The 22,843-nt window shown below is 33.8% G+C and overlaps 3 protein-coding genes across 7 annotated transcripts in view; 2 read left to right on the plus strand and 1 right to left on the minus strand.

Moving 5' to 3' along the window:
- The window catches only part of LOC107612501 (protein pxr-1), a 5,890-nt gene extending 3,184 nt beyond the window's left edge, over nt 1-2,706 (plus strand). For 2 of the 3 annotated variants that reach the window (XM_016314194.2, XM_016314193.2), the window contains exons 3-4: nt 1,110-1,165; nt 2,070-2,705. In XM_016314194.2, the coding sequence (XP_016169680.1) occupies nt 1,110-1,165; nt 2,070-2,297 (284 nt within the window). In that variant the 3' untranslated portion in view covers nt 2,298-2,705. Of the gene's footprint in view, nt 1-1,109; nt 1,166-2,069 lie in introns of all 3 variants that reach the window. The other variant, XR_001613784.2, reaches the window with a different exon arrangement.
- Nucleotides 5,173-11,889, minus strand: LOC107612500 (proteasome subunit alpha type-2-A). Its single transcript, XM_016314192.2, has 12 exons — nt 11,721-11,889; nt 11,484-11,543; nt 11,271-11,347; nt 10,401-10,465; nt 10,025-10,071; nt 9,284-9,359; nt 8,541-8,608; nt 7,954-8,023; nt 7,391-7,476; nt 6,388-6,450; nt 5,984-6,049; nt 5,173-5,655 (listed from the first exon to the last, which is right to left on the minus strand). The coding sequence occupies exons 2-12, from the start codon at nt 11,522-11,524 to the stop codon at nt 5,607-5,609; spliced, it is 708 nt and encodes a 235-aa protein (XP_016169678.1). The 5' UTR covers nt 11,525-11,543; nt 11,721-11,889; the 3' UTR covers nt 5,173-5,606.
- LOC107612498 lies at nt 12,033-17,661 on the plus strand. Of its 3 annotated transcripts, XM_016314190.2 has the most exons (9): nt 12,033-12,303; nt 13,962-14,634; nt 14,728-14,760; nt 14,885-14,991; nt 15,096-15,136; nt 15,216-15,297; nt 16,449-16,536; nt 16,620-16,676; nt 16,873-17,661. In XM_016314190.2, exons 2-9 carry the CDS (start codon nt 14,005-14,007, stop codon nt 17,518-17,520), a joined length of 1,686 nt encoding a protein of 561 aa, XP_016169676.1. In that variant the 5' UTR covers nt 12,033-12,303; nt 13,962-14,004; the 3' UTR covers nt 17,521-17,661. The 3 variants fall into 3 exon arrangements, with proteins under 3 accessions (XP_016169676.1, XP_016169674.1, XP_016169675.1); XM_016314188.2 differs by having other exon boundaries at nt 13,962-14,760; XM_016314189.2 differs by having other exon boundaries at nt 13,962-14,760; nt 15,096-15,106.

The following is a 22,843-nucleotide window of genomic DNA, read 5'->3' on the forward strand; positions in this document are numbered from 1 at the left end:
TAAAGGGTGGGTGAGTGAGAGAAGAAGGAAGGGGGGGGGGGATTGGGAAGAGAAGAGGAGTGTGCAGGCCACATCATCCTCCCATTTTGCTACATATGCTTCTCCATTTGCCACATCAAACATTTACGTTAACGGAGAACGTTTCTCTTGACAGATGGATGTTTCATGCACGTTTTTAAATTATTAAAAGATAGGAGTCATTTTTGTCAACGACAGAATATTTTGGGGCGATTTTGGTGGTTAACCCTAATTACTTTATGTAATTTTTTTATGGAGTAAACTACCAAAATGGTATCTGAAAGTTTACGTCGCTGACAAAAATAACCCTAAAAGATGCTAATGCCAAATAAGCCGCCGAAAGACTTGAAAGCACGGCAAAAAGAACAAGATATTAAATATATATTCTAAACAAACAACTTTAGAAATCAGATTTAGATGCAATTTTTTATAAGAATTATCAGAAAAATAAGATCTCTTTATTCTTATAATTTGATAATTTTATGTCAAGTGAATTTTTTTAATTTTTTATTGTGAATTATCAATTTTTTTTAAAAAAAAGAAAAGTCTAGATATGAAATTTTGCTTTGAATTTTTGTGTACCTTCTAAATATTTATTTAAATGTTGCCACAAAATTTGAATCAAATGAATAAATCATTTGCCAAATACAAATTTTTTGTAATTTATAAAAAATAGAGTTTAATTTTGATGTACTGACAATGTAAAGTGTTCTACATAGTCGTACAATCATATCCGTTCTTTTGGATGATCATTCGCGCAGTCAATGTGAAAGGAAGTTATTTTTACTGATGTGATGTTACGTAATTGAATATACGTGTAAAACTACTTTACACTAACAGTACCTCAAAATTAAATTCTAAAAAATATAATGTTTATTGTTTTTTGTTTCATTTTGAAATCAATCAGGGATTGTTTTATTGATAACAGCTTTTAGGATTTTTTTTGTGAGCACCTGAATCTTTCAGGTTAGTTGGTAGTTAACTCTATTTTTATGGGCATAAACTTTTTAAGTGTATTTTCTATAGACAAAGGTCATGGTTATTTTATTCTTCTTGGGGAAAAACATAACTGCATGCCATTGTTATTTCAGACAAGAAGTCGAAAGAGACATACAAAAGCAAACGTAGTAAAGGAGATGTCCCGAAGGTGAGTTATATTCCTAATAATGCCGCGTTCAATTTGAGAACCTTGTATGTAATGAGAAATTCCTAATTGGGCTATTGGGCCTATTTTTACTCATTACATTGTATCAAGTCGTCTCTTCTCGTCATGCTGACTGCTGAGTATCTCTGTCAATTTGCTTTTCCATTTCATTTTACATGTTTTTTCAAGCGTGTTCTCATGCTTTTCTTCTACATTTGAATATATTAATTTTTACTTAGTTCAATTCCTCAAATCCTGGTTCGCCCAATCTGTCTTTCTGAATTCTGATCAAATTATTTAGTATTTTAATATACTAAATGTTGAAGAAAATAGCACAAATGATTGCTCATGCTGCAATTTTGAACATGCGAGAGTATTATATTCTGTAATTTTGAAAAGTCCACGGATAGCTTCTATCATGATTTCATGGTCCATCTCTCCCAAAGACACATGAATCGTTGTATATCCGATAGACACCCTCATGCAAGAGTCTATTTTTGGGCTTGAAGCATGGAAGATACACTGGCTTATTCTACCTTATGCTTAAACTCTAACGGTTTTTTTTATTATTTACAAAAAATTGAAAAATAAGAACAAGTATCAAGTTCTAAAAGTTTTGGTCATAGAGATTTTTATACTATGTCATGAATCATCTCTCCCAAAAGCTTACATTGTTCCGTTAGAGACACATAAAAGGTTTTATATTTAACAATTTCCCAACTAATTTAGAACTTTTAAGATGGATCATTCATCTGTCTACTCATATCTGTGAAAGCTGGAAAAGTTTCTTGCTGATTGTCATATTTCTCAATCTAGTGACTACATTTGTTAGTTAGAAGCTGCAGTTGAAATTACTTACCAATTAGAGTATCGGTATTTGTAGTTCATCTTTGTCATTTCAATGCAGGGAATCCAAGAGTTGTCCAGTGATGATTATTTTGCCAAGAACAATGAGTTTGCTACCTGGCTAAAAGAAGAAAAGAATGTCTTCTTCTCTGACCTTTCGTCCGAGTCAGCACGCGAGATGTTCTCGGATTTTGTTAAGGCTTGGAACAAAGGGAAGCTTGAGACGAATTACTATGAAGGCATTGCGAGCGGCCCTCGCACGGCACATAACTGGAAAATCAAGAAGTAGATTTGACGAAACCTGTTTAACCACTCCCTTGAAACTCAGTAAATATAGATGGATCTCTTCCTGAATCTGCTGTTCATGACATTCCAAAGGAAAGAGGACAAGAGCAGAAAATTAGTTGAAACAAGAAAATTTGGTGGATTTTGGCTTCGATTAGTTTAATAGCGGGTAGGTTGTTATTTTCTCGTGTTTCGATGAATTAATGTCTTACCAAGGAATAGTAGATCAATATATGACTCTCTCTTTATGTAGGGAGCTATCTATGCATATGTAGCATTTACCTCAGTATAGCAAAATATTTTATTTTGTTTTATATGAGGATGTCTCATCTATGGCATAACCCGGAGTATTTTCCCCCTCATAATGTGTAGCACATTATCAGTATTTGTGGAGAATCCCAACGTTATTTACAGGGCAAATCACCTAAATCACTTAAATAAAACAAATAGATCAAATATTTATCCAAATATAATAATTGAAAATTTGTTACTTATTTGTCCTATTTGTACTTTATGTAAACCGTAGAACCTCTTCTACTTTTTTAAGAAAACACTTCTACTTTTTTAAGAAAACACAAACTGTGGTATTCTTTTCACGGTTTATAAACAACGTCGAAAACACAAATCTTCTGTTCCCTTCCACGGTTTATGTGTAGTAAAAATTTTATATATTTATGTGGTAAAATCAATTGTGTAGAAGAGTATCATTTTTACAATGGCAAGTGAGGAAGAGAGTTTTCTTGTGTCAGTGCATTATTCTATGAAAATTCATAAAAGCAAGAAATACGGTATGAAGTCAGTTCATCGAATACCTTATCAGATCTAAAGAACAACATATTGTAGAAAGCTTGGGTATTTGGGAGCAAGTGGGTGAAGAAGTTATTTTATAAAATTCCTATTGTAGTTGTGTCCTCTGGTATGAAGTATGATATGTTTGTGATAGCGTTTGATAAAGATTTTGGGTTTTGTTTCATTGTCGTAGGAGTTTTCCAGAGGTCAGAATACACAAGCTGTATGCGAAGTTGGAGGTCGGTGTCGACAGTTCTGGGGCATCAGCTCCGAATCTTCACTCGACTGCCATGCAAAGTGGTTCTAGCTCGATGGCTGCAGTTGCACTAGCTCGTCCGTCCGTTGCATCTCCTTCTTTTGCGACTGACTTAGACCGTATGGAGGCAGTTGGTTCTGTACCATTCGAGAACCATTTTGTCCGACAACAGACAGTTGAGTGGCTAGTGGTCCTGCCATTATTCCTAATGTTGTAGGGTTGGGGGAACCTGATCAAGTTGAGAATGCAATGCGGGACGATGATTTAGATCAGGAGCCTGTTGATATAATTGGGGACAGTGATGATGATACAAGTGGCAATCTACGTACACAGCATGACCCTTCAAGTTTTGACACAGTAGTACCCTTCGCAAACTTGGAGGCTATGTGGCAACAGCCGGACGAAAATGCTGTCTTTGGGGATTCTTCTACAAAATTTTAGATTGGGCAATTATTCCAGAATAAAGAGGAAGCTATTCATAAACTGTAAAAAGGGTACTATGATTTGTGCCCACATATTTTTTTTCGTAAACCGTAGAAGAGGTTTTATGGTTTATGCCCACATGTTTTCCTTTATAAACTGTGGAAAGCGTACCACGGTTTATGTGTTTTCCTAAAGAAGTGGAAGGGTTCCACAATTTACATATAATAAAAATAGGATAAGTAAGTAACTAGTTTTCAATTGTTGTATTCAGATAAATAATTGGTCCATTTATTTTATTTAGATAAATTATCCTTATTTTACATGCTAAAACTAAGAAAAGTTTGTTCTTCCAAGTAAAAGAAAATTTGCTGGTACTTTTACCAATAGCATTATGATGGAAAATTTTGAACTTGAGTCAGTAAATTAGCTAATCAGCTAGAAATATTTTCATGTTTTTGTAATATGTTCTATCTGTGTTCTAGGTTCCTAACCATCATGTTACATGATCAAGTTAAATTAATAATAAAGTTTAATCAAATTTGCACTAATAATTTAGTGATTCACAATACTAACAAAAAATACACCCACTCTCAATATGTGTGTTTTCGCTCTATTCCACTTTCACTTGTACTCTTCCTCTTTTCTACCAAAATGGCTACACTCACTCTTACTTTTGATTTTTCGATTCAAACCACAAATTCTGACTAAGAATCTCTGATAAACTCAGAATCTCACTCTCTATTTCCATCACTCTTTGCATTCATTTTTTCGCTCTCACTCAATCTTGTGATTTCTTCATTTTTTTTTCTAACTCTTGGTTTCTACCTTGTAAAACACAAAAACCTTAGCAAAAAACTTAGAAGTTAGAACCCACTATTTTTCTATTTCTCTCGAACTATACACAGAAACCTTAATCTTACAAAACCAAAGAAAGTAAAATTAATATTACTATTTTAAAATAGTTATCCAAACTTCAATAAAAAATTAATGTTTCAAAATAATTATATATTTATAATACTATCAATTATCTTCTGTTAACACCCTTAATTTAATTCTAATAAAAATATATTACATGTGTTTATTTATTTAAAAACAATTGTTTATTCATACAATTTTAAGTATTATTAATCCAAAGTTTATTTATTACCTTTTCTAAAGGAGTTTTTAATTTTATACACTGATGTTAAATATTTTACACATTCATTTGATTAAATGATCAATTTTAAATGATCATTCATGCAATAAGTATAAAATGCAATAAAATGGTTTAACGTAGGAGACTTTTTATACACTGATTGTGTTAAATATTTTACACATTTATTAATTATGTAAGTATTTTTAAATAAGTATTTTATGAGCCAATTTGATGCACAAGCATCTAGCATTACAAAATTTGAGAAACGTACCCAAAGAATATAAACAGCCTTATCATTAATGTATCAAGGACTGATGTCACATTTTTACATTATCATTACTGCATTTTGGGTCCAAATTTATGGATTGGTTTTGGGTATAGTGGAACCCAAACCATAGTCCATAGGTTGTTCTGAAAGAACCATGTCATCGAATGCGAGATTCAAAATCGATAAAAAAGAAGCATATAAATTTAATAGTCATTGTCCATTGGCTCATTGCCATATGGTACAGTTAGACAAGCAGGATTGTCTGGCACTTTTAATAACTTTAAAAGTCTATCGTTCTCCACAACAAAGAGTAGCTCATAAATTTCACCAGTGCCAATTGCAAATAGCAAGTCTTGGTTTCACAGCTCTATCCACCTTGACATTCAACTAAGCACAACTTTCAAAGAAACACCGTCTTACATCAAGGTTTGCTTCATCAAGATTATTCTACTTCACCCAAGTAATCGTCGATTTCGGCAGGGGTCAATACTCTGCAACAAAATTAACCACCTATTAAGTCACCCATTTAAATTAGCCAAATATGTAAGGATGATTTGCAGTAACTTGTGCATAATTGTCACGTCTAAGTTCTACAGGAACAATTTTTTTTTTTTGCCTTTTCTTTTCCCCCCTAAAAACTCCTAAAGTTCAGATAGTCCAATCCAACAAAATCAGATCAGTTTTCTCAGTAACGAAAATCACAAGCAAGGCTCATGTAATATAGTGCTTGAGGAAAGCAAACCAGAAAGTCAATCAAAAATTCAAGCTACATAAGCAGCTAGGCACACATTATTATATTTTGCAGAAAGAGATTTCCACCTGAACTTTTTGTCGGACCCAATTATGCCAATTTCAATGTTCTTTCCCGAGATCTGTCCCTCAAATCTGTAAAATACCCATGAAAATTAACAGTTTTAGACTATACAAAGGTCTTTAAAACAATAGGTTCCAGGATACAATACAAGAAACATGAAAAGCAAATAAGATGACTATCAATTCTTAAATTTTTAATATTACTATTTAAGTGAAATGCCTATTAGGATTAGCCTTAATATTGTAGCATCTAAATCAAATCATGGATATTACTTTATTTACCTTCTCCAAAACCATAACTCTGAAACAAAAGTGAACAATCAAACAGTACAAAATTTATTTCGGCCTCCTAGTAGACAGATAGTTAATGATTTTATCTAGTGCATAAACTTGAAAGGACATGACCCTACCCTTCCTTCAGCGTCAATATTGCCGTATGGACTGCATCATCAAGTTCCATGTCATCTGTATACCTGCAAGTGGACAATGAAATTAACCACTGAAATGATATGGGAAAAAAGAATAACTCAGATATGAACATCAAACAAAGAAACATAACCAAAAGCATATCTTTCAGGGGAGAGAAAAATGCTACCGCAAACACATAGATTAATCATCCAATAGAATAGACAGACATAGCATATTCTTCTAAAGTAAAATTTCAAAGTATGTATTATGAAAGCATCAATTTATCTCTTCTGAGTCCTCAAGTTTGACAAGTCAACTTTTGATTAGCAACTAATTGATGTCTGCATATTTAAAGCAACTGCACGCTCCACTTAGGTGATAGTAGAGAATCTTAACGGCTATAAGTTATTATGTCATTTTGAATTTTAATACATAAAGATCCTTGCCAGTGTCAGCTTTCACAAATTCAACGCCTGCACATCCCATTATACTTTCTGATGCTATGGATACGTGTAGGAGCTATTCCTCTTAATGAGGAAATAACAAGAAATAAACTTGGATCAACTAAATCTTGAAACTTGGTATAAGATAATAGGTTTAATGAACATATTAACTGCAAAAGAAAAATGCATTTCATCCTGTCGAGCACTCAAGGTTTTAGAGATATTCAAGCCCAAATTACAGATATTAATGCAGACATCATGACTTTTATGCTTAAAATAATTAAAGATATTTCCTACATTCATTAAAGTATAACATAAACCAGGTGCTTTCATCAAGGTATAGTATATGGAATGTTGTAAATCAAAATGAGAAGTTTCAAAGATATAAGATAATCCTTTGCACATCAAGCATGACAGAAATTCTGAGATAATACACTCATTCTCAATATTTACAGGAAGGAGAGTGGCCACACATAATGGGCACAGGAGATATATATACAAAAATAACACATTGGACACCACATATTTTGCACTTAGAACTGTCGTTACTGTCAAACCATACCTCTTCTCAAGAAAAGTCTTCGCATTAGAAACATTTTTGCCCATAGCAGAAGCTTTCCAAGAAAAGTAAGAACCAGATGGATCCACCTACAGTACAAAAGCAAATTGCACCAAAGCCCAAACTTCAGCTCTCCTAAATCCAAACTAGTGAATTTTCAAAATTCCAAGTACAAGAACAAAGATCCCAACACAAACCTATTGAGCACACAAATATGCAAAAAGCATAGACAGACAATTGATTGTTTAAGATAACCCACTAAAATTCAAACTGCATAAATATCAATAACTGCTTCCTATAAATCAAAAACAAAATCAGTTCATGCAAAGCAAGATAATGTTACACTGTATCAAATTATATGCTCTTTTCGTTTCTATTTTTAATAGATAACTAAAGTAAAGGACCACATGGATTACATTATTATCTTCAGAAACTAAATATGTCATTGTTGTTTCATATCCAACTGTGAGACAACACGATGTGATCAAGATAGTAGGTGATACTCATCTACCAGGGTTTACAAAGCAACAATAAAAAAGTGAAACTCAAAAGGCAGATAAGCATACCTGATACAATTGTGGTCCGTTATCATCAAATCCAGCAACTAGTAGGGACACTCCAAATGGCCTAACACCACTATTAGGAATTGCAAGGCTACTGATCACTGAAAGCCAGGCATACTATGGTAGTGTTTGGAAAATAAAGGATGAAAGCAATAAAACAGCAGTGATGCATCTCTTATGTCCCTTCTTTTGGAAATCTCATCCCTCTATTTTGGAAGTATAGAACTTATGTAAGAAGTTGTTCAAATGAATAAAGAAATTTAAGATTTTGCCTTTGCCCCTCTCAAGTTGATAAATTACATGCTTACAGTAGTTAGAAATGTCTAGTAAGGGCATCGTAAAGTAGATAAATTAAAGGGGAGAAAAACAGTTAGAAGCAGCTTTGAGATTTGAGAACTAATTAACATTAGAGGGATCAACCTCCTAACACATCAAAGTTAAAGAGGGTGTTAGAAACTTATCACGAAACATCATATCTCTCTTGAGTAGGGTGGGCAGGGACAACTATATGCAGAAAATAAACTTCCAATCATATGAGTAGAATGGTAGCAGCTCAAACATATCTGAGAGCTTACAGAGAAATTTATTACCCTGACTGAGTGAATTCCTGCATAACAGCAGCAACTTCCCTTACAAGCTGTGTGACAGGGATTGGTTCCTGCAATTTCCATTATATTTACCATACAGAAGATCCATAATAGAATACAAAAAACATACAAGACAGACAAAAACTAAGGTAAAAATTAAGTGCATAATTCTAATTTTAATATACTTAATAACATATAATGAAGTAATCGAAACTTTCCCAGAAAGGGGGACAAACAGTGAGGAAAATCTAATTCTAATCTATGTGTAACAACCAACATTCACAGAAAAAACAGTTACAGATCATATCATAATCATAATTATATATAAATTGTAACTCTTGATGATTCATGTTATAATAAATGAAAAGTATTACAATCATATATAGACTTTATCGTTTATTTTTCAATTCAGCACAGCTTTTCATCATAATACACTTTATATTGCCTTTCAGTACAATATGCTGAAAGATACTGAGCAGACAGAGGTATGTAACTTAAATTAATCCATTGGCATATTTTACTGACAGAAAATAATCAATCTAAAATGAATTACAGTACAATATAATAAACATGCTTTACACGAGGAAGTAGGAGATATTCAAAAGGTAGAATTCTTTTAAAACCCATAACTCCAAAATGAAACTGGCAATAGTATATCTGAATCTGATTTACCAAGCATATAGAACTCAGAAGCAAGATTCAAGAAACAAAATGATATTAGAAGGGGAAAGGTAGATATACTATACTTTATATAATCGGTGATATTGCTCTGCCTGTTTCCTGCTTTTCCTAACCAAGACTCGAAAATCAGGACCCATGCCACTGAACAACAAGAATAAAACTTAGATCAGAAGAGATACTAACAGACTAGTTAAGGATAAAAAAATACAAAAAAAAAAAAAAAAAAAAAAAAAAAAAAAAAAAAAAAAAAAAAAAAAAAAAAAAAAAAAAAAAAAAAAAAAAAAAAAAAAAAAAAAAAAAAAAAACTCAAATGCAATAAAAAAGAAAAGAAGAAGAAAAAGTCAATCTAAGAGCCAGTAAATCTCTTTATCATAATTCACTTAATTCCTATAGCAAAAATCCATAATCAATTTACCACATGCTTGATTACTGCATGCTTTTTATTACACATGAATAATATAGGCAGCAGTTTGCCAATGAACAAGACAGAATAATTGATTCAGATATATGGAGTAGTTTATCGAGTTTGCAATAAGTTTTAACCATTAAGCATGCTATGTCTTGTTTCTATTCTATGCATACTATGTGCTCTAAGTTTGCCAATGATTATTCTAATCTATGGAAGAGATTTTCCCCTACAATAATTGCATCTGTTCCCTAAAGCATAACCTTGCCCTCAATCTTGATCATTGTCATTTTAGACTTAAGTGGCCTCTAATGGTTGACAAGACATCAGATAATCATAATTAATGATATCATAAAATTGATTTAATGTAGAAATATTTGACTACATAGAAAGAACAAACCTATATACAACCCCTATATTTGGTGTTAATAACTGAATCTTCTGAACCTGCAATGAAATAAAACAAAGAACTAAGATCAAGTTTCAAATTAAGGATGCAACATAAACAAATTATCTTCACACTAATTAGTAAATTGACTAAACAGAAATGCAAGAAAGATAAACTTCATCCTTGGCAATTAATTGACTAAACTAGACAACTGCTTTAGCAACAGTCACACTCTTGCATGTTTCCTTGAAATTCAAAATATACTTAAATTATTCACTTAGCAAATAATATTTGAAGTTAGAGAATAGTAAAACTAAAAAAAGTATGTTAACGTCATACTTACAAGCACTGGCTACCAAGTGGGAATTCTAACAAATAACAAGCTTACCGATGCTTCATCAACCAATATAGATGGCAGTTTCTTCTCTGTTGCGATGACTACGCCATTTGCAGCTGCAAGAGTGAAACATAAAGTTACAAATTACAAAAACCACATCACAGAGCAGTTATATTATATGATCGGAATCACCTTCAAGACAAAAGGGCCCAATGAATTAGAGATAAATGCTGATTGAAATAATGGATTGCAATATGACACATACAAGAAATTCAAAAATAAAATAGACAAGATTAAAATGTTAGTTCTAGCCTACTCATTCCACAAATTTCTACATTTCAAAAAGAACACTTTTGCCAAAACCACTTACATGATCTCATAAAGAACAGGAAACCTTTTTACAACAGATGATCATCATATAATAAACACACTATATAAACATCTGCCTTCTGCTCATCTAATACATCACCATCATATAACTAGAGAGCATACTCTTAAGAGTACTCTTCTTTTTAAGCGTGGCTCTTATAATAACCCTAACACCAAAAATGAGTAAGAACTCCATACAATTGAGTCACTGATTTCTTTCCTAAGCCACTATATACCGTCTTTCAAGTTGTATTGTTTTAATATTGTTGCATCAAATTTCGGTAATTTGAAACTGCAGATTTTTTAGCATCCTACCTTACACCTAACAGGACAAGTCAAATATACTCAGCTCCCACTATCCCAGTAGTCATCCACCAAATTATTACTATTTTATTTGCAGCAATTTATGTTCCAATGACACATGAGCAATGTTTTCCGTCTTCAACCAAATTATTACTATTTTATTTGCAATAATTCAAATTATAAACAGAACCAGCATTGAGCATCTAAAAGAGCTTGAAACAGATCCAATGCCATATATAGTGAAATTACCTTTAATTCCCAAAGATGTCTGTCCAGAACCAACCGCCGTGAGAGCATGTTCAATCTGAACCAGCTTCCCAGAAGGGCTGTTTTTATTTAACACGAAATCCCAAGCACAATAAGCTCAAATGTTGAGACATAAAATCACTCCCACTGTAACTACAGGCCCAATAAATAAATAAATAAATAAAGGAAGGAAGAAAAAGTCAGCAATGAACATACCTAAATGTGGTGAGAGAGAATGAGTACTGGCTATCCCCCATAGGTAAAACCTACAAGAACCTGCGTATATACAAACGCACAATTTTCCTTACAAGAGTTACAAAATCCTAAGCCTTAGATCAACGAATAGTTGGGTGTGGGAAAAAAAAGTGTACAGAAGTTAATGGAAAAATGAGAGTGTATAAACAAAGAACAGAATAAAAAAAATGAGAAATAGAGAATTAGAAGTAGTATTGCCTCTTGGAAGCGATGATTCTGAGAGAGAAACGTATGAGAATATGAATGAGATCGCGAAAGAGGGATGAGAAATTGAATTGTGAGTTCCTTTGTGAGGTTTTCGTTGTAAAAGAGAAACCCTTCCCAGTGAGACTGAAGTGTCCCCCAAGCCACCCTCTGCTTCTGGGGACTGTGGCCCAAGAGCTAAGCCCATGTAACACGGTTTTTTTTTCTCAACAAATACGAGAAGCAAACAGGTTGTTAATATTTTCAAAACAAAACGCTAACCCATGTTATAACCCAAAACAAAAAACAAAAAACAAAAGAACACTAACCCGTGCTACCCACATCAGTGGTCACTCTCACTCCTCATAATACCAGCACCAGCCCCAGCCGGCTAGCCCTCCACTAGTCCACTCCCTCATTGCAGACTGCCTAGACAACTTGTTCGCCGCCCTGTCGGTGGTCCGCTGTCTTCGCTGGTGGTCCGCCCTTGTTCCCGTGTGCTCGCAGCTGATCTCCTCTGCTCGCCGCTCCTGTTTCCGCTCGTGTTAACTTCCTAGTCCACCTCTGTGCCTCTGCTCGTGCTTCTCTGTGGCCGCTGGTGAGTTCTTTTTCTTTTTTATGTAATCAGTTTGGTTAATTAGTTGATGTAGGCATTTAGTTGAACAGACTATAAAATTAGAATTCCGAAAATGCCCTTAACCTAGTGTTAAACCTCAACACCACCACGTCACGCTCTCCCTGCTCCGTTCTGCTTCCTCCTCTGTCCTCCGCGTCGTCAGTAGCCTCTCCGGGTCTCCGCCATGCCCATCGTTGTTTTCGTGCATCACAATGCTCTGCTACTGATATTGGTTCGGCTGATGTTTCGCTTTGTGATACTATAAACTTGGAGTTATTTTATTAGTTCGAGTTTAGTTGGATTTCTTATCCTCTGTTAAAACTTAGTTATACTTGTTAGTGTATGTAAACTTTTATCAAACACTGTTTTCCCGGTAGTAACGTGAGTAATGCTACCTTGTCTCGACGCTATCCTTCTCTGGCGGTGCTTTGCTCCTTCTCTCAACTTTGTTCTTCTCTGTCTCTTCTCTCGTCTTCTCTCTTGGTTTGCTTGTCAATAATCTTCGTTTGTCAATCATAAAATTGCAGGAATGATGACATAGGAAGGATCAATGGCAGCGTGAAATTTCATTCACAAATATATAGCGATATAGCACTATGTATCTGTTTGTTAATTTGCTTCTTAGAAATTGGGACCTTTTAATCACTTACAGTTTAATATTTCAATAACTCTTTTGCTTTCTTATTGCATTGAAGAATTACTACTCAATTGCTGTCGTGGAATGTTATACATATATTGGTTCAATTGTAGTCTAGTGTTTCTTGATTGACACTAGATTTGTTAATTTTTACTTCTTTTTTAAAGAACAGTAGCTTAGTGTTTCATGTAACAAATAAACGATGACTTCTAGGCTTGTTATGATCTTTGTTTTGTCATTTTAGTTTGATAATATTCTGAATTGAACCCTTGTATCAGTATGGGTCTGCTATTAGTTCATTTTTATTCTTCTGGTGTGAATGTTAAAGTACATAATTTGTGAATGGTATACTGTATAATTTGTCGGTCTCTAAATCTTGATGAGTTAGCAAGATTCTAGTACAAAGGCCTAATTTTAATGCAGAGTTTTATGCAAGGAAGTTGGTACTCAATTGGTCAATTTGATGAGTTAGAATGATGTTAACAAGAGCTGTTTTATGCTACGGGAAAAAAGAAAAAAAAACTATTATTTGGTGGAATTGAATGTCATGGATGAGGTTAATTTGGGAGTTTGGATTTTATTTCATGAATTAGGTTAGGACCAATTTAAGTCAAACAAAACTCATCTGACATCATCCTCCATGTCAACTAGCCGTTGGAGTGCCACGTGAGCTCTTAACCACCCATGATGGCACACTGTTAATGGCAGTGAGACGGAAGAGCTATCAGGATTAATGTGATCCACGGTGAAAATTTTGGGTTCCAATTTGGTGCAAGTTTGTTTAGGGACCAACTTGATTCAAACAAAAAAATTTTGGGAATAAATTGAGCATTTACTCAAATTGAAATACAAGGGAGTAAAACTGATAGATAGTTCTATAAATATTGAGAGTAGATTATGGTTCTCGATTTCTCATCATTTGTAGCTTTTCATTGTGTAACAGCTAACTCTATTATTCATTCCTTCTTGTTTTGTCAATGACCTTTGATCGTGTGTTATCCAGATTCAAGTTGTAATAAGACGTTTTCCACTCTCAATCTGGTTTCATGAGTGCTCCTAACCATCAAATTCCATTGCAAAACAATGGCATGGGGATGCAGAACCAGCCTCAAATGGGTGCAGCCAACCAACTAAACCAAAACTTGATGCCACCCTATGTGTCAAACATGCAACCATCGATGAACACACACCAATTCATGAATGCTGCTAATCATCTCCTTCCATTGCAAAATAACCAGTTGCATATGTCTAATATGGGTATGAGTGTTCCTCCGCAGGGTCCATCCCATGCAGGATTTGGTCCCCAAAATGGTGTGAGCAATGCTGGTTACAATCCAATGTTTCAGGCTCAAGGACAAGTCATGCACAATGCTGCTCAAATCAATTTGTCTCAATTCCAGGGGCATATTCTAGCACAAAGTATTCTGAGCATGCTTCAGCAGCCTAATATGAATATGAATATACCTAATGGTCAATTTTCTTCTCAGTTTCCTGTGCAAAATATGAATCAGCAGTTACCTATGCAAGTGCCGAATCCTTCTCAAGTTGGTCTGCATGGTGTGCATCCTGGTTCTGGCCCCATGTTTGGCTTTCCAGGTCAAGTGCCTCAGGCCATGGTTTCTCAAAATCCAATGTTTTCTTCAATGCTGCATACGGGTCTAGTGCAAGGAAATCAGGTCAGGCCACAGTTTGACCAGAATGAGAAAAGCCTGGTTCTACCAAATGGGAACACAAATGCCTTTGTCTCATCATCTTTTTCATCTATGCAGTTGCAGGGGAATAGTTCTGCATCACATGCACAAGTACTATTAAATCTATTATGCTTCTGCCTTCTCTTTGCTAAGCTGAGTTTGTTATTGTACTACTTTACTATTGTTGAGGTAGTTGGCTATTGTAATTTAAATTTGAATCCCGTAATTGGTGCAGACAAATGCGAATAGCAATACCAAAAGTAACGATCGAAATTCTAGCTGGAAAGGATCACAAAGCAAAAACTTCAAAAATAAACAAACTCGAGGGGGGTTTCAAGGAAGGTATGCTATTATCTTCTCTCTTGTAATCCCTTGGTACACTGGGTTTACAAATGATGGTTTAGATGGTTTTCCTGTGGTTCACTATTGTTTTCCAATTTGTGTAGATTCCAGAAGTGTAAGTTTCCTAAAGAACATAGGGACAAAGGTTTGAACATTTCTACCTTATCAAGAGGTAAACTTTTTCCCTCCCTGAAGTTAGAGACTAATGCTTGTAGCAAAAGCAGGGCCAAACAATGGAAGAATTGAACATCAGCAGAAACCAAAATTCAGTTTGAATCCTAAGGAACAACAGCAGGAACCAAAAAGGTAGTTCTACTTGGCTTTCCAGCCCTTTCTTATTTGGTTTTAAGTGTATCTCTTGTTTGCAACTGCCTTACATTCAACTACTTTAAAATTGTGATTTATTCATAAGAATCTGCATCAAGACCGTTCAATGGCCTTCAAGTAGATATGTTCTTTGAAAGGTTTTAGACAATTTCAGTAGCAATGATGTAAGTGGGAAAGGTAGAACCATGATTTTACATCATTTTTACAAATTGGTTAGAATTTTGGGAATATAGTACCTAAACAAAAAATTTGTAACCAGCCTCAAACATTTGATGAGCACCTCAATAGTTTCTATGGTATAAAAGAGACTGTTATGAATTGACTTGGTAATTGATGATGTACGATGGTTTAATTTGAGAAAAGAGGACGACATGCAAAACCAGACATATTCTTAAGGATATTTTACAACAGGGAAAAGTTGGTCCAACAGGAAAAAGTTTTGGAACCAACCAACTAACATCTAGCCAACTTCGTGCTTCTCTTTCCCCCTCTCATTCTCTTAGTGGCTAAAAAAAATTGTGTTTGAATCTTTTGTTGACTGATTGTTGGCCTAAAATTGTTTGATTCCTTAGTTGGACCCTAAAATTAGTGTCATTAATTAGAACGGTGTCTATTAGCCCCATCTCCTTGTATTAGTTTTTCTCTCCAACTAAATTATATTCTTTGTTTATCCAAAATAATAATAATAAAATATAAGTTTGTGCTTATATCCTCTAAATCTAAAACAAAATCTAAATTAGCAAGATATATAGACCAACATCTAAATCTTGTATATCTACTCATTGAGTCCATCTGAACAATGAGATCAAATGGAAATATGGAATTGCCAAATAATATCTGTATATAACTAAAAGGTGCCATCCTTTCGCAAGGCTGGCACAGAATTTTTAAGATATTTGTTTTGTTCAAGTAAATGGCTTCTAACTATCCAAATGAAGCATATCTCACTTTTGCATTGTTTCAGAAATTAAGCTTGTTTTCTCCATAAGATTTCAGCTGTTTTTTTTTTTTTTTTTGGTAATTATTGGTAAACTCTAATTTCATAACAATATCTTATGTACTGGGACAATTTTATAACCCTTAATTTTGTATGTGGTAACTGTTAATTACTTTATCTCCTTAATGGTTAGACCATTCTTCGTAACTTACACTGACCAAGAAATCCGACAATGGCGGGAAGCTCGGAGGAAGAATCATCCTTTCAACAACATCCAGAAGGTTTGAAACAAACGGTTCTATTTACTGCTCTGGATTCATCAAATTATCTGTCACAAGTAAAATAACTGAATTATTACATGCAGAAACAGAGCGAGCATACGAGAAGCCCCAAGGTGGATAGGGTTGTCTTACAAAGAGAGGTATACCTGTCTTGACATTTATTTAGCATACAATACCATCCAATATAATAATTTATATTGCTAAAATTAACATTATTCTTCAATTGAGATCCAAACTTTTTTTTTTCCATCATAAATACAAGTGTAAACCAGTTGATAGGTTTGGAATCATATCTTTCAACTGATTCTGAGTATTGTGCATATTTGGTCTTTGCAGCTCAAGCAGGTTTTAGCTAAGCAAGCTGAGTTGGGAGTTGAAGTTGCTGAAATACCATCCTACTATCTGAAGGATCGTGAAAATCAAGGTCCTCAGAGTGAAGGAAAAGACACACTTAACAACAAAAAGAGGAAATTCCAGAACAAGTTCAACAGGAAACCTGACAGAAAAGATCGGTTCTCCAAGAAACAGAAGTTTACAGACAAAGATTCTTTAGAACAACGACCTTCTATAACCAAGAAGAAGCCAACTTTATTGCAGAAACTCCTGAGTGCTGATATAAAGAAGGATAAGAGTCACCTGATTCAGGCTTTCAGGTTCATGGTAACAAATTCCTTCTTTAAATACTATCCAGATAAGCCACTGATATATCCATCAGTGGTGGTTAAAGAAACCGGGTCTGAAGGCAATGCGGGAGAAAAACATTTGCACGCTGGAAAAGATGTTCTTGACCATGATAACAAGAAAACGGTTAAAAAAATTGTAAATGACGACATTAATGATGTCCATTTCATTGAAGAGGAAGAGAGTGATGATGATGATTATGAAAATCTGCAAAAAGAACCATCTTCCTTGGTTCAAAGACAACGTGATAATGGAATAGGCATTGAGAAATGTGACGAAGAAGAGGGAGAAATCATTGATTGAAATCCCAATAGTTACCCCCTCGTTTTCTTGCAGAGCGCTTTATATATATGTGGATGTGGATAAGTTATTTTGATTTTTTTTTTTCTTATTTTGGCTCTTATTTTTACCTTCATATTATAATATACATCTATTATTATAGAATTTTGTAGCAGAGCGGGGCATGAATCGGTCTACTTACCTACTGGATTCATTCGGGATTTCTGATTTGGAGATCTGATTTATAGAAGTCAAGTAACTAATATTTATATTCAAAATATTAACGAATTATTTAATGTCCATTTATTTATTTTTTATTATTAAAGAACTTAAGTCAAACATTTAATATTTTTTGTAAAATAAATGTCTTGTATTAAAAATTATTATGAACTTTTCATAGCAACTTTATAATTCAATAAATAATTACATTATTGAACTAGAGCAATTATGTATAGAATAAAAAAAAAGATTTTGATGTAAGATATTTTAGATTTTCTAATTGGCAAAAACAAAAATGATAAATTTCTTTTAGATTTTTAAAATTGACTAAATTTTTATAAACAGTTAACTGTTTAAGTTAGAAATTCTTATATATATTTGATATATTAATTGTATGAAAGTTAAAACTGTAACTAATAAATATGTTAATAACTATCATAAAAAAGAAAATGAAATTAGTCTGATGTTTTTCGAAACGAAAATACCATTTGATCAAGATGGATACTGTCTTTCTTCCTCTTTGGTGCTCAAGAGAAAAGTGATTTTTTTTTTTTTTTTTTCTGAAATGAAGAAAGCTCAGAGAAAAGTGTTTTTTTTTATTTTGTGCCTTACTTGAAACAACATAACACCACCAACAAGAAGATGTTCTTCCTTTCAAAAATGACAATGGGTTGGACTGAAAGTTTAGTCCAAATAGCTATGGCTCAGATACTTGGTTTCATTGTTTAGGCTGCACAATGACATTTGGGCCTTTTTCATTTCAACTTGAACTAATTATGAACTTGTTTATTTTGCTTATGAAGTTCCTAAGTCTTGATTAGTATTCAGCAACATTGAGCATAGTATAGCTTTAAATTCTTTTGCCCAAGAACCAACAGCAATGGGCCTTTTTTGAATGTTTTTGTTAGGCCAAGAGGAGCAACAACTTATTGTTTGATTAATGTCCAAAGTTCAGCTCAATATGCTTAACATTGACCACTCCTCTTCTCTATTATGGGCCTACAAAATAAAACACATTTCAAACAACTTTGGGCTTTCAACTCAACTAATTATCAATATTTGTCACCATCAAAAGTTAATATATAATTTCTCAAAATCAACAATTTTCTTATTGATGACAAACATAATATATGAGGTATTAATTAAAGGAATTGAAATAGAACAAGTTTAGAGACTTCTCTTTGATGATATCAGATTAGCTTGATGTGCTCCCCCTCTCTTTCATAAGGGTTGCTCTCCCTTTCTTCAAGGGTTGCTCCCCTTAATGTATGCTTATCGCTTAACTTGAAGACACAATCAATAATGACAACAAAACATTTTAATGTATATACATGCTTATCTAAAATTTCATGGTTGCACAAAAGCATAATAATCCATAGAAGCAAATATTATAAACTATTTTAAAATAGTCTTGTATGACAGTATGGTAAACAACAATTTAGCAGCATAAGTATAAGCTCAACATAATCAAAAGCACATAAGTATCTATGAAGTTCAAAATACTTAAAGTCAAACGAGTTCAGTTCACAACCACAAGACTAATCAAAACTAATAACCAATAATCTCAGTAAACCTTATGAAGCCTTATATATACATTTTTCTCCCCCTATTGTGATCAAGGTGGGTAAAAATAAAACAAAGAATAGAACCTGCAAAACAAGGATGTATCCTTGAAATATTGTGAAAATGAAGGTAATGTTTAAAAAAAATAACATCATAGTTGTAGCAAAGTAGTACTATGATGAGTCTACATTTTATGATAATTTTTACCAATAATAAGGCACACATATGCAACTCTCCGGCAACGGCACCAAAACTTGATAACGGATAAATGTCGGTCAAGAATTACCAAAAGTATTTCTCAAATCAACGTCGTAAAGTATAGTCTCAATCAACGAGATTTCTGTTAATCAGAGTTAAAATGTGTCACAAATAAAATAAATAACTGAGAGTAGAATTTCGGGTCGTTTTTCCTAGGAGTTGACATAAGATTCAAATTATTGGTTAGGATTTCCTAGAGATTTTTAGAGTTGAGAGCAAGAAAAATAAATAACTAAAAATTAGAGCAATAGATAACTAGTAAGAGTTAATAATTAATTAATTTAAAAGACCTTGGTTAGGGGTGAGAATCAGAATTTCTATCCTCATTGTCTTTCCCAAGTGTGATGGTAAAGGCTCATTGCTCTCACTTAGTTATCCTTTAACAATTGAAGAAAAGTCAAGTGAACACAACTAACTTTAGCTCACAAGTTCTAGTCCTTTCATAAAGAAGAACTAGAGTTGGTGAGGTTCAAGTTAGTTAGCAAGCTCCAATTACCATCAACACTTGAGTATAACAATTCAAGTGGCTCCAATTACTCAACCCCAAACCAAGCAAGAAAATCTACTCCATGATCATGGGTGACATTTCCTCAAACACTTGGTGACCGAAAATAAAAGACATGATAAGAACTAGGAAAAAAATCCAATTTAAGTTACCACTAACAATAATTAACAATAGCAAAATAAGCAATAACAATGAATATGAAAATAACTCAATGCATTAACAAAGTCAGAAGTAACAAGATCCAAATATGAATTCAAAATAACCAAATTGAAAAGAGTACTAAGGGAATTAAAGAAGAAAACTAGAAGGAAAATGACTAGAATTGAAGGTAACAGCAGTTTCTCTCAAGTTCCAAATGAAAGTAAAATTAAGAATACGAAAAACCCTAGAGAGAAGTCAGAGTTTCTCTCACTAGAATTTCAAACTCAAACACTAAGCTAAAGTGTAAGTATCTCATCCCTTTCTATTCCCAGAGTATTTTCTTCATTTTCGGGCTGAAAATTGGGCCAAAATCAACCCAGAAATCCCCCCAGCATATTCCCTTAATTGCAGCACGTGACGCTCATCATGCGTACACGTCGGTGGACAACGCTCCTGGTCACGTGCACGCATCAGTCACGCGTGAGCGTCACTTGGAAAATGGCTTGATCACGCGTATGCTTCAGCCACGCGTGCGCGTCGATTCCGGCTTCTCAAATCTTCAATTTCTTGTGTTTCTTCCACTTTAACATGCTTCCTCTTCATCCTTCATGCCACTCCTGCTCTATAAATCCTGTAATCACTCAACAAACGTATCATGGCATCGAGTGGTAATAAAAGAGAATTAAAAATTAGTAATTTTAAGGCCTAGGAAGCATGATTTCAATCATAGCACTAAATTAGGAAGGAATCTTAAAAACATGCAAATTATATGAATAAGTGTAAGTAAAGTTGATAAAATCTACTCTATTTGATCCATAATAAGTCATAAAATAGTAGTTCATCAGACACCGGTAAAAAGAAGTTGGGTAAAAGCAACAAAACATAAAGCACAATTTCGAAAGATCTTTTCAAAATAGAAAGCATAGAAATGGCATCCATCCTACACTATCAGTAGCGACACTATTAAAGGGCAACACGATTATGTTCTACAGCAATAAAATGGCAACAAGTTTCCCCAAATTCTAGAAACACAGCTAAACATTCGTAACAGAAGTATTAGATGACAAAAAACCGTTTCAAAAAAGGGTTTTTAGTAGAAAATGCAACAACAACTAAACAAGCTATCAAAGAAAATCTCAAAGGAACAAGCATCAACAACGTAAAAGCAAAAATTCAGCCACCAACACTACTACTCAGGGAACCATTTAGAATAGTTTCATGAATATAGAACAATCAATGCTAAAAGAAAAAGCGAATAAAAAAGCCAATCTTGATGAAATTCGAAGAAAGGGGCACGTCAAGCAGCAAAACCACGGATGATCCTCTTCACCAAGAACTCTTCAAAACGAATCAAGATAAAGACAGTCTTGAAACTGAAAAGTGGTTGCGATACAAGAAACAAAGAGAGAAAATGAGAGAATTCTTGCAATGAAGAAAGCAAAGGGAGCATTTTCAGAAATGGAAAAGAGAGAAGAAGCAGAGCGTGAAGCATTTTATAAGAGAAAAGGGGCAAAATAGTCACTTCGTATCCCTTCTTAAAAGCCATGCACAGATTCCAAGGGAACTACCACGTAATGTTTGCTTCTCATTTAAAGAGGCAACGTTCAAAATTTCAAAACACGTCGAGTACCCGACCTCTTGACAGCGGTATACCTGACGTCGAAGCTGAAGCCACGAAATGCTTGAATCCGACCTCATAGCAAGCCCAGACTCAAGCAGGGGCATTGTTTATACCCTGTCCAAAAACATAAAAGTCAAGCCCAATAAAGATAAAAGGCCCTATCCAAAGCGGGTGGCCTCCACCATATACTCGACCTCTTTGGAGGAGGTTGGACACAACAAAGGGAGCCCAGCTCTACTTGTCCAAGTAAGTAACTGTCTTTTCGAATCTCTCAAACTATCTCTATCTTTCCCGAAAGATAGGTCCTAAACAACTCCCAATATAAAAGGAACGGTTATCCATCAATATGGTAGTGTTTGGTGGAGAGACAGAGACAGAAAGACTGAGACTGAAAGACAGAGACTAAGAGACAGAGATTGAAATAAATCTCAGTATTCTATTTGGTGCAAAGTGGGAGACAAAATTGAAACAACAATAAAACTCTAATTTAATTTGTACAAAGGGTAAAATTGGAATTAATTAATTGAAATGAGGATATTTTAGGTATAAAATGTTATTAAAGTTTCAGTCTCTATCTCTAAAAATTTTAGTCCCCTGTGTCCTTACTTTTTAGAGGTACTGAAATATTGAAATTTTAGGGACAGAGACAGAAATTTTAGTACCAGAATCTAAAAAACATGATATTGAGTCTCAGTCTTCCAGTTTCTGTCTCAGTACCTCAAAACAAACGCTACCTAAAGGTAGAACTACTTCAACAAAAGTCGTTATCAGCAAGAACAAATCTACATAGGAAAGTGTGGGGGCAAATGCCCCATTAAAATTTTATAAAGGTACATGTATTGTATAGAATAAAAATTTATTTGCCCCATGTCTCACTCAATAAGTAAATTTGACCACACTTCAATTTTTTTTAATTCTCTTTTATTATTATTCATTTGTAATTCTCTGTCTCCTAAGTAAGGATACTTAACTTCATTTTTTGTTTCTTTTTTATTTAGTCAAATATTTATTTTTATGTTTTTATATTTTTAATTCATATA

The sequence above is a fragment of the Arachis ipaensis genome, chromosome B08 (genome assembly GCF_000816755.2).
Source record: "Arachis ipaensis cultivar K30076 chromosome B08, Araip1.1, whole genome shotgun sequence".
Classification (NCBI taxonomy): Eukaryota; Viridiplantae; Streptophyta; class Magnoliopsida; order Fabales; family Fabaceae; genus Arachis; species Arachis ipaensis.